The sequence below is a fragment of the Elephantulus edwardii genome, unplaced genomic scaffold, assembly GCF_000299155.1.
Source record: "Elephantulus edwardii isolate Elephantulus edwardi_28Jun2011 unplaced genomic scaffold, EleEdw1.0 scaffold00151, whole genome shotgun sequence".
Taxonomy (NCBI): domain Eukaryota; kingdom Metazoa; phylum Chordata; class Mammalia; order Macroscelidea; family Macroscelididae; genus Elephantulus; species Elephantulus edwardii.
The window spans coordinates 6,437,057-6,453,334 of NW_006399901.1; the positions used below are offsets into that span (position 1 = coordinate 6,437,057).

At 48.4% G+C, this 16,278-nt stretch overlaps 1 protein-coding gene across 1 annotated transcript in view; it reads left to right on the plus strand.

Annotated features, from left to right (window-relative positions):
• FAM222A (family with sequence similarity 222, member A) overlaps positions 1-11,362 on the plus strand; it is a 36,223-nt gene extending 24,861 nt beyond the window's left edge. The window contains exon 2 of the mRNA XM_006894835.1: positions 10,080-11,362. Coding sequence (XP_006894897.1) covers positions 10,080-11,362 — 1,283 coding nt within the window. The remainder of the gene's footprint in view (positions 1-10,079) is intronic.
• The last annotated feature ends 4,916 nt before the right edge of the window (positions 11,363-16,278 follow it).

A 16,278-nucleotide genomic window follows, 5' to 3' on the forward strand; every position in this document is an offset into this window, starting at 1 on the left:
TCATTTTTTATTTCTTCTTGTACCCATTCATGTTCAAACAAGGTGTTGTTCAGCTTCCAAATGTATGGGTTTTTTTCTCCTTTATCCTCTTGTTATTAATTTCTAATTTTGTAGCATTGTGGTCTGAGAAGATGCTTTGTATTATTTCTATGTTTTTTAATTCATTGATGCTTGCCTTGTGACCTAAAATGTGATTTAGTCTGGAGAATGTTCCATGCACATTGGAGAAGATGACATATTGTGTTTCTTTTTGGGTGCATTAGCCTATAAATATCTATGAGGTCGAGTTGGTTTATTGTGTGGTTTAATTCTTAAACATCTTTGCTGAGTTTTTTTCTGGTAGTTCTATCTTTTCTTGAGAGTGGTGTATTGAAGTCTCCAAGTACTATAGTAGTGTTGTCTATTTCTTTTTCAGTTTTGTTAATATTTGTTTTATGTATTTTGCAGGTTTTTCATTTGGTGCACAGATATTTATTATGGTTATGTTCTCTTGTTCTGTTGACCCTTTAAGCACTATGTTGTGACCTTCCTTTTGCACTGAAATTTATTTTATTGAAGATCACTATCGCTACTCCTGCTTTTTTTCTGGTTGCCATTTGCTTGGTATATTTTTTCCCATTCTTTTATTTTTAGTCTTTATTTATCTTCATTTTTCAGGTGTGTCTCTTGTAGACAGAATATTGATGGACTTTATTTTTTTATCCCATCTGCTACTCTTCTTTTCTTCAGTGGTGCATTCAAACCATTCACATTCAGTGTGATTATTGAAAGGCTGGGTTTTATTGCTATAATTTTGTTGAATTATTTTGATGTTGTTGCTAGTTACTCTGGTTCATGCTGCTTTCTGTGGCACCTCAGTAAGAAGGACATCTCTGTGTTTCCTGCAACGCTGGTCTTGTTTTTACAAACTCCCTTAGTTTCTGTTTTTCTGGGAATATCTTGATCTCTTCTTCATATTTGATAGACAGTTTCTCTGGGTACAGTATTCTTGGTTGACAGTTGTGTTCTTTGAGTGTTCAATATATGTCATTCCACCGTCTTCTTGCTCCCAAGGTTTTTGCTGAGAAATTGGCACTTAATCTTATCAGCTCTCCTTTATAAGTTACTCTTTGTTTCTCCCCTCTCTACAGTCAGAACTCTCTCCTTATCTTTGGTTCTGGTAAATTTGACTATGATATGCCTTGGTGGTTTTCTTTTGGGGTCTATTCTATATGGTGTTTGTTCAACTATTTGAATATATATTCTCTCATTCTTCATTATGCCTGGGAAGTTTTCCTCCAGTAATTCTTCCACAGCCTTTTTTGGTTCCTTTACTTGCTTCCTCCTGTCTGGGATTCTGATGATGCACATGTTATTTCTCTTGATGGTGTCCCACATTATTCTCAGGTTTTCTTTTTTCCCCCTTCCTTTTTGATTCTGCTTTTTGCTCTAGCAGATCAGTGGTGACAATTCTATCTTCTTTTTCTCTGGTTCTGTGTTCCATCTCTTCAACTGTGTTCATGTGTCCCTGCATCATGTTGACAGCATCTGAAACATTGGACCTCATATTTTGGATCATGGTTTCTTGTTTTTCCACTGCCTCTAATGCCTCGTTTGTTTTATCTGCATTGTTTTGAATTGTTTGTGTTGGGTTTTTTTTTTTTTAAGCTCCTCCTGGTTTTTACTTGCAATGTCCTGTAATTCTTCAAGTTTGTCTTTCACCTGCTGAAAATATTCAATCATTGTTCTTTTAAGTTCTCTGTCAGAAAGTTCCATCAGACTTTCTGGCTTCAGGAAATCCATTCATACTGTGTCACCATTTGGGGGTGATCTTGCCTTGTGCTTGTGTAATGTGTGAGATAGCTTGCTTTCTTTGAGACATTGATAGGTTCTTGATCTGAAGACAATGCTCCAGAAACCAGGTGGACAGCTACCCCACTTGTGTTATTCTCTGAACTTCTAACTCAGGGGAAAGTTCAGTTCAGGACCTGTGAGAGCAGCCTCTTGTAACCAAGTTAGATCAAGGTACTCCAGATTAAAGGCAAGTTGATTGACTGGATGTGTAGGCATGGGTGTGGAGCCGAATTGGGGGGCATGGGGTGACCACAGAGGCATGTCATTTGTGGGACCTCACTCAGATTTCAGCTGTCCAGGTGTGCTCACAAGTGGGGCCCTACTCAAATTCCTGCTGTCCGTCTCCCACCCAGTGGCTCTGACTCAGAGGCCCTGCCCAGCAGCCCTTATCCAGGTGCCCTCGCCCAGCGTCCCCTGCCCTAGCTGGGCCCTGGGTCCAGTGGGATCCAAGAAAATTCAGTCAAATTCACACTGACTGACTCGCCTCTGGCTGGTCTGTGGTGTCCATGAAAGCTTAGTCAAATTCCCACCAGCCAACTCGCTCCTGTGCACTCTCCCAGGAAGTCAGTGGTGCCCAAGAAAACTCAGTTAAATTCCTACTGGTCTGCCGGATCCTGGGTGGTTGGCGAGGGCACAAGCAAACTCAGTCAAATTCCAACAGACCCACTCACTCTTAGTGGAGCTTAAGAGAACTCAGTCAATTTCCTGCTAACCTTTCTCCTGGCGCATGGGTCCCACAGCAGCTCAGCTGGAAGCTTCCAGCTTCAGTTGGGGCCTGCAGTGCGGCTTGATGCTCCTGTAGCTCCAAAACTAATTATTTTAATAAAAGTTCTGACTCAAATTCCTACTGTCCACATTGCATCACACTGGTCTCTGTGCACAGTGGTCTCTAGTGGCCCATTTCTATGCAGTTTGCTGCTCCTCCAGCTGCTCACACTACTTTCTCCACCGCTGTCATCTTGGAATCACCAAGTTGTCTTTACTTTCTGCAAGCAAGTTTTTGTTATCTATGTAATGCAGTTTGTTGATGAGTCTTCCTCTAAACCTGATGCCACATTCTTCTTCATATAGTCCTCCTTCTTGAATGATTTGCTCAAGGTACAGACTGAATGGGTGCAGAGAAAATATATAACCCTGATGCACACTTTTCCTGAGTTTAGACCATATAGTGTTCCCTTGCTCTGGACAACAGCTTCTTGATCTATGTGTAGGTTTCACATGAGCACAATTAAGTGTTCTGAGATTCCCATTCTTCTCAGTGTCAGCCGTAATTTGTTGGGATCCACACAGTCAGATGCCTTATATTAAATAAGACACAAGTAATGGAAGACAATGGAGGATGGAAGCAGAAGGGTGAGGATGGGCAGGGGGTGCGGGTGGTTTATCATAAGGTTGCACAATTTGATGGGGGCATGAAGGAAATGGGAAAGATCTGGTGTGGAAACAATGTATTTGAACTTTGCAAATAAATCAGTATAAAATACAATTTAAAAAGGGGGAGACCATAAGTGATGTGTAACTTAGTGGCCTTATAACTGAAAATAGCAATAATCCTCTTCTCATCCTGGTTTCTATGGGTCAAGACTTGACAGTGGCAAAGCTGGATGGTTCTGTGTCTCTGACTCTCGGTTTGCTATTGGACAGGGACCTATGCTCTTCAACGGCTATTGGCTGGAGAACTCCATTCCTTGTTTGCTATTGGCCAAGGGCTTCTGCTCCTCGCTGGCTTTTGGCATCAGCCCTCAGTTTCTCACTGGCCATTGATTACAGGCCTCAGTTCCTCATTAGTATAGCTCGAGGCCTCTAGTCTAGTTAACATGTTGGTTGGCCAAAGGCCTTACTTCCTCGCTACTTATTGAATAGAGACCTCAGTTCTTATTGACTTCAGGCCCGCCGGTTCTACCACTGGTGCCCTACCCAGATTGAGAGAGCAACCCAAGGGAGTGAGTGAGGAGGATAATACAATGTCCTTTAAGGCCTTGCCTCTGAAGCCACACACTTTCGCTTCCACAAGATCTTACAGGTAGCCCCACTCCTTGTGAGAGAGGACTAACAAGGAGTAAAGATCTGGAGGTAGTGGTCGTTGTGAGAAAGGGTGGAGGACATTGGGGAGGTTGACTGCCAGGGCTCCAGTGTTTCTTGGAGACCCCACCACCACTCATCTCTCAGAGGTGCTGGTGCCTCTAAGCTGGTTACCTAAATGAAAGGCAGGGGGCAGAGTGCCTCAGACGTACTGAGCCTGCTGACCTTCCTGTTACGGCCCCGCCATCAGCACTACTGGAAGCACAGGAGTCAGCCTGACCAGATGGGAGCCAGCCCGGCCATCCCTGCTCTCAGCGGATGGGGACTCGGCAAGAGGCATCCCTCTTGTTCTTTTCCTTAAGGTTTTAAACACCTAATTTATTCCTTCCATTAGATAGATTTTGTAGATTTAATCATTTTCACAGTTGGTGGCTCATTGGATATTCAAGATAAACTCCAAATGAAAGTATAATGGTGAGGACAAATGAGTTTTCACACCACAATGGCTGAAACTTGCTTGGAAAGAGAGTTTAAGGGGAACAAAAATACATAACAGATATAATTTTTTCCCCCCGGCAGCTGCCGCTTTTGCTGACTATAGTAGGTTACCACAGTTAATTTCACCAGTTTTGTTCATCTGTAAAATTGCATAAAAGTGACATTTTTGTGCTCATTATAGCAACCGCTGATTTACGGCTGGTGAGTGAGGAGCTGGGCCCTTTTTTGCGGGACTCTCCGAGCGGTGCTAAGTGCCCATGAAATTGCTTGTATAATGTAGTTTAAATCCAATCTCGAGAAAGACTCCCCCGTTGGCCAAAGTGGCATTTCCATTCTCCACACCGAATTTATTTTAGACCACTTAGGAGGGGTTGCTGCCCCACAAAGGAAGTCTGTGGCAAGCCAGGGGTCAGCTCCCCTCCCTGTTCAACTCACGTGCAGACAGAAAGAGAGGTGCTATCCTGGGTGCTTCACACTTGCCCACTCCTTCCCTGCCTGCAGCTGGCCCCATCATACCCATTTGCATATCTTTCTAAGCCCTGCAAGCCTGGCCCTGCCCTCTCCCATTTAAACCTTCCTTGACTGCATGATGCTCAGATCAGAGTCTCCCCCTTGGCATTGTTGACATTGGGGGCTGGCAGTCCTTTGTGGACTCCCCTCAGGGTGGCATGTATGGTTAAACACTAGACTGTTGTCAAAGGGTTGCCATCCAGAGACACCTCAGAAGATAGGCCTGTATCCCAAAGGTTTTGCCCTGTACACATGGAGCCACCAGAAGTTACAGTGGACTCTGTAGCCAATAGCCACAGCTCTGGGCATTATGGGAGGTTGACCAGCCTCCCTCTTCCCATCTACTGGATGCCACTGGCATCCCTATTCTAAAATGTGGCAACTAGACCTATCTCTAGATAGGTGGATTCAAACCACCTGCCTTTGAGATAGGAGCACAGTTCTTTACCTGCTGTGTTACCAGGGCTCCTTTAAATGGAAGAGCGCTCACTCAGCCATTGCCATGCAGTCTGAACCGACTCACAGCTGAGCTTCCATTGGGCTTCTGAGGCTCAGATCATATAATGTTGTTAAGAAAGAGGACTCACTGGAACACTGTATTCTGCTGATGGAAATGTAACCACACACAGTCTTTTTCACAAACTGGTGTTTTCTTCTAAAGCTGAATATATTTTTGTCATGTGCCATCAAATCTGATTCAGAATTACCCTATGGCATGAGTTTCTTTCCAAGACTATATTATTTATAGGAGCAGATTGGCAGGCCATTTGTCCCTTGGAACAAGATGGAGTCAAACCACTGACCTTCCAGTTAACAGCCACTAATGCCTTTGAGCTATGGTGCTGGAGAAGAGTACTGAATGTACCATGGACTGCCAAGAAAACAAACAGATTCATTGTAGAGAGGATTAAACCAGGCTGCTCCTTGGAGGCAAGGATTCTGGGGCTTCGTCTGACATACTCTGGACATGTTGTAAGGAGAGACAGGTCTTTAGAGAGGGACATCATGCGGGGCAGAGTAGAGGGACAGCGCAGGAGGGGAAGACCCTCTATGAGGTGGGTTGATTCAGTGACTGGGGTAATCGGGATGGGTGTGTCAGAGGCAATGAGATTGGCACAGGATAGAGCAGGGTTTAGGGCTGTTGTACATGGGGTCTCTATGAGTTGCAAACGACTCGACGGCACATAACAACAACAACAACCATTACATTAAACAGCACTTAACCATTGTACCACCAGGGCTCCTCAGCACCTTCAGCATAGCTTTCCCCTCTGACAAGTAATTCCCACCAGAATCCACACGCACTGGTAGTGGTGTGTTGAAGTGCTCGAGTTGAGTGTGACTCATAGCAACCCTGTGAACAACACGTCTTCTGTTGAAGCAAAGATATCTTTTCTGAAGAACAAAACAGATCTGCGCTCTGTCCTGTCCTGTTCCATCCTCATCATCTCTTACACCCCTGAACCCAGTCTCTGTGTCAGTCCATCTCGTTGAAGGCCTTCCTCTCTTTCTCTGAGTCTCTACCTTCCTCAGATGATGTCCTGCTCCTAGTAGCTACATGCCCCAAGTATGTGAGAGTAAGCTATGTTATCCTTGCCTTCAAGGCACATTCGGTCTGGGATATACTAGGATAAAGAATAAGGAAGCCCAAAGGGAAAAGTATGTTGTTATGTACTGTAGAGCTGGAACTGACTCATAGCCGACCCTCCAGCTGGTTTTTAGAGGCTGTAAATTACGTGGGAGGAGATTGGCCATCTTTCTCCCTCATAGCAGCTGGTGGCTTTGAACTGTGTGCCTTCATGTTGGCAGCACAGCTCCTTACCACAAGGCCATCATAGACTGACTTCCCAAAACCCAGATAAGTCTAACTTGGAGCAAGTGCAGCCAGGGTGCTCCTTAGAGAAAAAGATGGTGAAACCCGGTCTCACATATTTTGGGCATGTTGTCAGGAAGTACCAGTGCTTGGAAAAATAGAGGGGTCAGCAAAGGAGTGGAGGACTCTCAATAAGAGGGGATGACACAGGGACTGTAAGAATTGCTTTGAAGCACAGTGGAGATTGTCAGGATGGCACAGGATTGGAAAAGTTTTCCATGTCCTGAGCCCTCTTTCATTGTGAATTAATGGCAATGGGTAATGGTAGTGGATAGGGGCCACTGAAGAGTCCATGTGATGAAGTAGTGTAGTGGCTTAAGAATTGGGTTGCTAATCAAAAGGTCAATAGTTTGAACGCACCAGCCACTCTACAAGAAGCAGGTAACATAGTTTCCTCCCATTAAGAAACACAGAAAGCCAAAGGAGGGTCATTCTGAGTCAGAGCTAACTTGGTTCCTGTGGGCTTAGGTTTGGTTTGGGTTTGGGACCATGTACAAGAAGGTTCATCATAACCAATATCACTTAAAAATCCATGTAGACAATGGAATATTATGTAGCACTCAAGAGCAACAATTTTGAAAAATACTACCTAACTTAGGAGAGACCAGAGAGCATTGAGCTGAGGGAACTACCTCAGTTTCATAAGGACAAATACTGCATAAGACTATTATTGTGAAATTAGAAGGATAACTACTAAAACATGCACAGGACTCAAGGGTAGGTAAGGGGGAGTGGAGAGGTGAGGATAGGTAGGGGTGAAATCACAGGGCTGCACAGTTTGGTGAGTGGAAGGACAGGGGGATCCGGGTGAAAAGACAGAGTAAAAAGTCAGAGATGGGAAAGGTCCAAGAGTGATTGATTTTATAAAACCATAATGCATGAGAATGATTGTATGAAGTACAATGTGAATAAAAAGAGTGTGAAACATAATGTATGTAAACCTTATAAGCAAACCAATTACTAAAAAATGTAAAATTTTGAAAAAGGTATTTGCAATGAATAAATCATTGTAAATACAAGATTTCTTTTTAAAGATAGGGACTCAACTTTGGCAATTAATGCCAAGTTTTAAATATGCACTTGCTTTTGAATGTGAAGTTATTTAAAACAATAAACAGTTATTGTTGTTGTTATGTGCTGTCTAGTTGCCTGCCACTCATAGCAACCCTATGTACAATAGCCCTAAACGCTACTCTATCCTCTGCCAATCTTATTGTCTCTGACACACCTATCCCCATTACCCCAGGCACTGAATCAATCCATCTCATCGAGGGTTTTCCTCTCTTGTGCTGTCCCTCCACCTTTCCAAGCATGATGTCCCTCTCCAAGGACTGATCCCGCCTTGCAGCATGTCCAGAGTATGTCAGATGAAGCTTCAGAATCCTTGCCTCCAAGGAGCAGCCTGGTTTCACTCTCTCTAAGATGAACCTGTTTGTTTTCCTAGCAGTCCATGGTATATTCAGTACTCTTCTCCAGCACCACAGCTCAAAGGCATCAACTCTCCTTCCATCATCCTAGTCATTGTCCAGCTCTTTGATGAATAGCAAGTAATTGCAAAGACCATGACCTATATCAGGCCCACCTTAGTCTCTAGACTGACATTGTTGCTCTTCATTCAGACTTTGGAGAGGTCTTTGACAGCAGACCTTCCCAATGCAATTCATCTTTTAATTTCTTGGGTGCTCTTACCAAGAGTGTTGATTGTAGAGCCAAACAAACTGAGGCTGTCAACAATCTCAATCTCTTCATCATCTATCATGATGCTGCCAGTCGGCCCAGTGGGGAGAATCTTTGTTTTCTTGATGTTGAGCTTCATCTGCAGCAAGCCCTTCAGGTCCTCCTCAGTTTCAACCAGCAGGGCTCTATCATCTGTGCAATGCAATTCTCATGCCACGCTTCTCCTTCGTAGAGCCCAGCCTCCCAAATAATCTGTTCCGCATATAGATTGAAAAGATATAGATGCACACCCTTCCCAATTTTGAACCAAGCAGTGTTTCCCTGCTCTGTTCTGACGACTGCCTCCTGGGCCAAGTACAGGTTTCACATAAGCACAAAGAAATGTTCTGGGATTCCCATTCTTTTCAGAGTCAGCCACAGCTTGTTGTGATCCACACAGTCAGAAGCCTTTGTGTAGTCAATGAGACACATTAGGGAGGGGAAATAAACAAAGCTGTTTAGAAATTCTTTGATAGGCACTTAACCTGCTCTGGTGGCCTCGTGGCAAGAAGCTATGCTGCAATCCTGAAGTCATACAGTTCGAGGCCACCCGCTGCTCTGAGGGAGAAGGGTGGGCAATCTCCTCCCATGCGATTAACTGCCTCTGAAAACCCACCAGAGAGTCAGCTATGGGTCGGTTCCGACTCGATGATAGTCAGCAACATTCTGCTGTGTAGGGCATTCTGGTGCCGTAGACTGTAGCACTGCTAACTCAAAAGCAGCTCCACTTTTGTAGTTCAAATCCACCAGCAACTCCAACGAGAAGGTCAGTCTTTTCCTGTGTGAATTACAGGTTCAGAAAACTGCTGGAGGCTCAGCTGCGAGCTAGCATGGATTTGAGGACAGTGTAAACTCGACTTGGCTGTATAAATGTTCACCCGGGAACACAATTCAAGTAGCATTTTTTTTAAGTGTCACAGCCCAGTTCAAATGCTCATGAATAAATTGTATTCACACACTGTCCGTAGCCTGACAGTGAGAAAGAACCAATGCACGCACGCTTGCGCACAGCCTGCCACCCCCACCCCCGGGGGGACGAGGTGTTTCACAGACATAGTGTGAGGAGACAAGACAGGTATGAGCAAATACAGGCTGTGGGGCTTCATTTCATCATGTGCACAAACCAGGCCCTATGAGGCCATGTCACTGGAAGTCAGGATAGGGGTTGACTTAGGGGGCTGGTGGCACAGGGGAACCCTGGGGGCAGAGTCCTGCTCCCTGTCCTGGCTGATGTTACATGGCCATGCCCTGCTAGGAAGGTCTGTGCCATTTCCTTGACATATTTTGCACTTTGGTAAGTAGTTGTTAGGTTCTGTGGAGTCGACTATGACCCACAGCAACCCTGTGAACAACAGCTTGGAACTCTGCCCTGCCCTGTGCCGTCTTTCCCGTCGCTGACACCCGTGAGCCCATTGCTGCAGTCACTGTCAGTCCATCTAGTTGAGAGTCTGCCTCTCTTTGGCAGACTCTCCACCTTGCCAAGCATGCTATGCTTTTTCCAGGACTGGCCCTCCTAACACTGGTAAGAGGGTTGAGCAGTCCAGAAGCACAGGGCTCAGGGGAAGCAGCCCTTTGGGAGCAGAGGGGTTTGCGTGGCAGGACGTTCACTCGTGCTTTCTCTCTGCAGGTGAGCCGGCGACCAGCTCCATGCATTCCTCCCGCTACCCCAGCCCAGCCGAGCTGGACGCCTACGCTGAGAAGGTGGCCAACAGCCCTCTGTCCATCAAGATCTTCCCCACCAACATCCGGGTGCCCCAGCACAAGCACCTCAGCCGCACAGTCAATGGCTATGACACCAGCGGCCAGCGCTATAGCCCCTACCCACAGCATGCTACCGGCTACCAGGGCCTGCTGGCCATCGTCAAAGCTGCCGTGTCCTCCAGCGGGGCCGCCCCTGCTGGGCCCACGAAGAGCATCCTCAAGAACGCCGAGGGCAAGCGGACCAAACCCTCGCCTGCTGCTGTACAGGTGGGCGTCGCGCCCTACCCAGCACCCAGCACTCTGGGGCCCTTGGCCTACGCCAAGCCGCCTGAGACGCCCGCCCCACTAGCTGGCCTGCCCACGGCTGCCACCGCCCCCGCACCCTCCGTCATCCCCCTGCCGGGCCGTGGCCTGCCCTTGCCACCTTCCAACCTGCCCTCCATCCACAGCATCCTCTACCAGCTCAACCAGCAGTGCCAGGCCCCGGGCACTGTGCCCTCTGCCTGCCAGGGTGTGGCCGTCCCACACCCCAGCCCGGCCAAGCACGGCCCCATGCCCAGCTTCCCCCGGATGACCTACTCGGCCACCACCACTGCGCTGCCTGACTGCCGGAAAGGGGCCGAGCTGGGCCCCGGGACCACACCAGCCCTGACATTGGCCGGGGCCACCAAGCCTGCAGGGTACACGGACAGCGGCCTGGATTACCTGCTATGGCCACAGAAGCCGCCCCCACCCCCACCCCAGCCACTGCGTGCCTATAGTGGCGGCACGGCGGCCAGCAAGTCCCCCGAGGTGTGCGGGGGTCGGGCGTACGAGCGGGCCAACGGGTCTCCCCTCAACTGCAGCATCGGGCTGCCCGCCAACTTCACCATGGGCCAGTACTTCACCGCCCCCTGGAACAGTGTGCTGGTGACACCCACCAGCGACTGCTACAACCCCATGGCAGCGGTGGCCGTCACCGAGCTGGGCCCGGGGGTGGCCCGGGAGTTGGCAGCGCCCCCTGTGGACCCGCTCTCAGGCCTGCCCAGCAAGAGCGTGTGCAACACGTCGGTGCTGAGCAGCAGCCTGCAGTCGCTGGAGTATCTCATCAACGACATCCGCCCGCCCTGCATCAAGGAGCAGATGCTGGGCAAGGGCTACGAGACCGTGGCCGTGCCCCGGCTGCTCGACCACCAGCACGCCCACATCCGCCTGCCTGTCTACAGATAAGGGCCTGCCTGACACTTGCAGGGACAGATGGACAGGGCCAGAGGGGAGGCAGGCCACCAAGCAGAGCCTCTGAGCATCCAGGATGGCCTCAGGGAAGCTGGGCCAGCTGCAGCCACGCTGCCACCCGACATGGGCATAGTGGAGTGACATTATGCCCTGAGGCTCCCTCCCCATTGGCCACCCGGGACACCAGAGGGTCTGCCACCACCTTCCTCAGTCCGCACTGGCAGAGGCAGAGAGAGAGACCCTTGTGGAATTCAGGAATGGCTCTTTCTAGCTCTCCTATGAAACGGGCTGGGGTAGGGGAGTAGGGAATGTGGTCCTCTAGGAATGGGATCAGACCGCAGGCTTTCTTTCCTCTCCCAGGCGCCTGACAGAGGAACCCAGGGGCCCTAGAGGAAGTCACTGGAGCTACCGAATCCCCTGTCCTTCCTCTTCCTACCCATGCCCCCCAAACCCATTCCTCTCCAACTCAGAATTCCTCCCTGTCCTCCAAACCCTGGACTCATTCTCTCCCTCTCCCTACACATCTTAACAGGGCTGCCAGGCACAGTTGTGCAGGCCGTACACTGCACAAGGGCACCTCGGCCACAGAAATGTCATGCGCATCCTAGACTTGAATATCAATTACAACAGATTTCTGTGTCTTGAGGAAGATGTACCATCCTCATTTTCGCACAAAGGCCCCAAGGGGCTTAATGGTGGGCCTGCATCACAGACCCATATAGAGGGACTCCCACCCTGCCTTCTTCAAGGGTCTCCTTGATGCTAACAAGGGGATACCTGACTGGTTTTAACTGGGGAACCGGCTCCTTTCCTGCAAACCAACCTCTAAAGAGGTTGTCCCCAGTATCAGGTGGAGCAAACAGGCAGGGGTACTCCCCACTACATCCCCTAGGCCTGAATCCCCAAGCCCTGCCCCCTCCCACCACCACGCCCCTGCACCCCTGGAAGCGGTACTGTATCTCTCCAAGGCCTGTTCAAGCACTAAGTGCATTTACAAACCTCTGAGAATGTTGTTGTTTTGGTTTTTTTTTTTATACTAAAATTGACCATTATATTCTACTGTGAGAAGTGCAGTCTGCACTATATTGTTTTAAAAGCAAAGAGAAAGAGAGAGGAAAAAAAAAAACATAACACAGATGGTGTCTCAGCTGTTGGATTGCTTTTAGCTCTTGTGTTTGCTCGCTCCTCTTTTTTGGAAGAAAACGGGCTGTTTCCTCCGGCTGGCTGGCCGGCTCAGAGCCCGAAGGAACCAGGGAGACGGTGGAGGGGAGCCTCCTGGCCCCTGTGTGCTGTGCATTTGGGGATTCTTTGACTTGTGACTCTCTTCAAGTGGCTGTTGTGTCATGGCCTGTGGCCAGTGGTCAGTCTGTAGAGTGGCAGAGGCAGATTTGACCCAGGTTCTCAGACTCCATTCTGTACGAAGTGCTGGGTTAGTCAAGGAATGGGGCCCTCATTCACTTCTCTAAGCACTGACCCTCCCTGTGGCTGGCAGAGGTCATCTGCCTGGCCGGCCTGACGCTGCAGAGCGTACACACAGACACACGCCCCAAGGTGCCTGGGATTGGCAGAACATACCAGTCCCAGCTCTCAGCACTTATTAAGCACTTACTGTGTACCAAGTGTCCCTGGGAGGTGCAGTGGCTTCTAACCAGTAGGTTGACAATTAGCGTCCACTCAAGCAGCACCACATGAGAAAGATCTGGCAGTCTGCTTCCGTGAAGAAAAGCCATGTGGAGCAGTTCTACTCAGTAACACCAGAGCCCGCTTGGGTTGGAACTGACAGCAATGGTTTGGGTTGTCCGTCCTGAGTGCTGTGCTTTTCCATAGCCACTGAATGTCTCTGGAGCCCCACGTCTCCCCTTACAAGGTGGGAATGTGTCCAGGAGGAAGACATGAAGGCTTGGGTGAAGTAACCTGCCCAAGGTCATACACAGCAAAGCTGTGGCCAAGCAGGGCTCCACACCCCCCAAGTACAAACTCTTCTCCACATCCCTTTGCCTTCATCTTCCCATGGGGTGGGAGTGAAGGCTGTAAGCCCCCAGTCTGATGTCCCTCCCACACACAGCCCTGTTCAGATGGCCAGGAAGTGAGGAATTGAAGTGGAGAAGGAAGATGCTGGTGGTGTGACCCTGTTTTGAGGGGCTTTTTTCAGGACCAGGCCCCACCACATCCCAGGCCTGGTGGCACACATCATAGGGGCCCTCGGCAAATGTGGGCTCAGTGGGCTTTCAAGCAGCCTACAAGAGCCACTCCCTGCGGAGGAAACTGAGTTCCCAAGGGGCTCCTGAGCCAGGCCACCACATAGGGAGCAAGACCACGTGTCCCAAGCGTGTTCAGAAATATGAGCAGAGGGCAATTCTGACCTCACTTAATAATTGATTCTCACCAAATCATCCACATTTTACAGATGAGGACTAGTGTGGCATGAGGAACTCCATGCCCTGGGTCAGTGTCTGGGGCACGGCAGTCCCCACCTGTATGTTCCCCTCCCCCACAGTACTGTAAAACCTGCCTGAGGGTGCAAGTGCCTAGGGCAGTCCAGTGGGCCCCTGAGCTCTGAAGGTGTGGCTGTGAGCTGTGAAAAGAGCTAGATCGGGCTCCTTAGCTGGTACTGCCGTGAGGAGTGATGTTGGACCAGCCCATGCTGTTTACTCCAGTCCCTGGGTGATGTGAATGCTTTCCTGTCACTGTTACTCACTTGAACAGGTGGTTTGAATCCACCCAAGGTGCCTTGAGAGACAGGTCTAGAAATCCACTTCTGGAAGATGGTACATAATGAAAGCAGTTCTCCCAGGAGTTGGGATTGACTTGACAACAATTGCAGGAAAGCCCAGTGAAAACTAGAGAGCAAGCTGGCCCAGAAGTGGGTTCTCTGGGCTGGACAGGGGCCTTTGGCTCAACTATTACCAGGAGCTACCACTGAGTCACCCAGCCACCAATTTGGTTTCTGGGTAGGTCTGCAGCCAAACCCATCTGTCCTGGGGCATCAGAAAAGGAGAACAGGGTAATAGGTAGTCACCCTCTGGGCAAGAGTTCTCTCCCTATCCTGGGAATAACCCTATGTACTCCCACAGAGTGGGGCCTGTGGTATTCAGTCTGGGTCCCAGGAACCCAGCTAAGGTTGTAGCCCTATCCATACACTGCTCCTTGGAGAGCACTGGCTGGGTTCCCTTCTCCCAGGGCCATTCTGTGCCCATCTGAGGCTAGTTAGCTACTCTCAAAGACTTCTCTTCCCCTTGATAGCCATCTGGCATGCCATACCCCTGCCCTTTCTACCTGTAATGACCACAATGGAGGGGCTGTTAGTTGCTGTTGTTAAATGCTATCCAGCCATGTACAATTCATAGCCACCCCAGGAACAATGGATCTGAACTCTGCCCTGTCCTGTACTCATCATCTCTAATAGAACCCATTGCTGTGGTCACTGTATTAACACATCTTGGTGAGAATCTTCCTCTCTTTCACTGACCCTTCTACCTTTCCAGGCACGATGTCCTTCTCCAAAGACCAGCCCCTTCTAAAAACATTCTCAAAGTATGTGAAATGAAGCTTCGCCATCCTTGCCTCCAAGAAGCACCCTGGCTACACTTTCTCCAAGACATATTTGTTCTCTTGGCAGTCCATGGAATATTCTGTACTCTTCTGAAACACCACAGTTCAACGTTCTTCTGTCATCCTTAATCACTGTCCAACTTTGAGGTACATAGCAAGTGATTGATGACCATGGCTTGAATCAGATACACCTTAGTCTTTCTAAACTGACATCATTGCTCATTAACACCTTAGAGTGGTCCTTGACAGCATATTTACCCAATATAGCTTTTGATTCTTGACTGCTGGTGCCAAGGGTATTGACCCTGGATCCAAGATGAAATTGTTAACTTCAATCTTCTATCATATTGTATATTCTTCATATTGTATATTGGCCCAGTGGTGAGGATTTTTGCCTTCTTTATTTTAAGATGTGATAGCTACTAACAGCCAAAATTACTGTAAGATCCCTGGATGGCACACATGGTTTGTGCTCCTCTGCTAACCTCAAGGGTGGCAGTTCAAATCCACTCAGTGGCTTTTACAGACAAAAGGCCCGGTCAAAAGAGTTTGTGAAATAATATCTCCCTTTTGAGAATGTACAAGCTACACCGGCATACAAAACTTCAAACTCATTGCTGTCAAGTCAAAAACAAATCATAGCTGACCTTCTGGTGGATTTTTGGAGCTTTTTCCACAGCTGTAAATCGCACAGGAAGAGATTACCTGTCTTTCTCCCAGGAAGCAACTGGGACTCCATTTGGAGTAAAAAAAAGACCCTGGAAATTCCTGTGCAGCCATTTCAACTTTGTTTGACACATTTCCCCAACCTTACGAACCATCTAATTTTCCATTCTATTTCTATGAAGAGCAACAATGTCAGTCTGGAGACTAAGGCCAAAGTCTTCGCAATTGCCTGCTATGGTATGTGTCAGAGAGCTGGACAACAACTAGGGATGATAGAGAATTGATGCCTTTGAGCTGTGGTGCTGGAGAAGAGTGTTGAATATACCATGGACTGCTAGGAGAACAAACAGATTCGACCTAAAGAGGCTTAAACCAGGCTGCTCTTTGGAGGCAAGGATTCTGAAGCTTCGTCTGACATACTTTGGGCATGTTGCAAGAAAAGGAGAGAGACATCATGGTTGGGAGGGTGGAGGGATGGAGAAAGAGAGAAACACCATTGATGAGATGGATTGATTCAGTGACTGGGGTAATAAGGGGAGGTGTGTTGGAGACACAGGCCCAGGATAGAGCGGGTTTCAGGGCTGTTGTACATAGGGCCACTATGAGTCACAAGTGACTCGAGGGCACATGACAACAACAACACCATTTCTATGAACATCTCAAAGAAAAGATCTGGCTTCGGGGAGCACTGA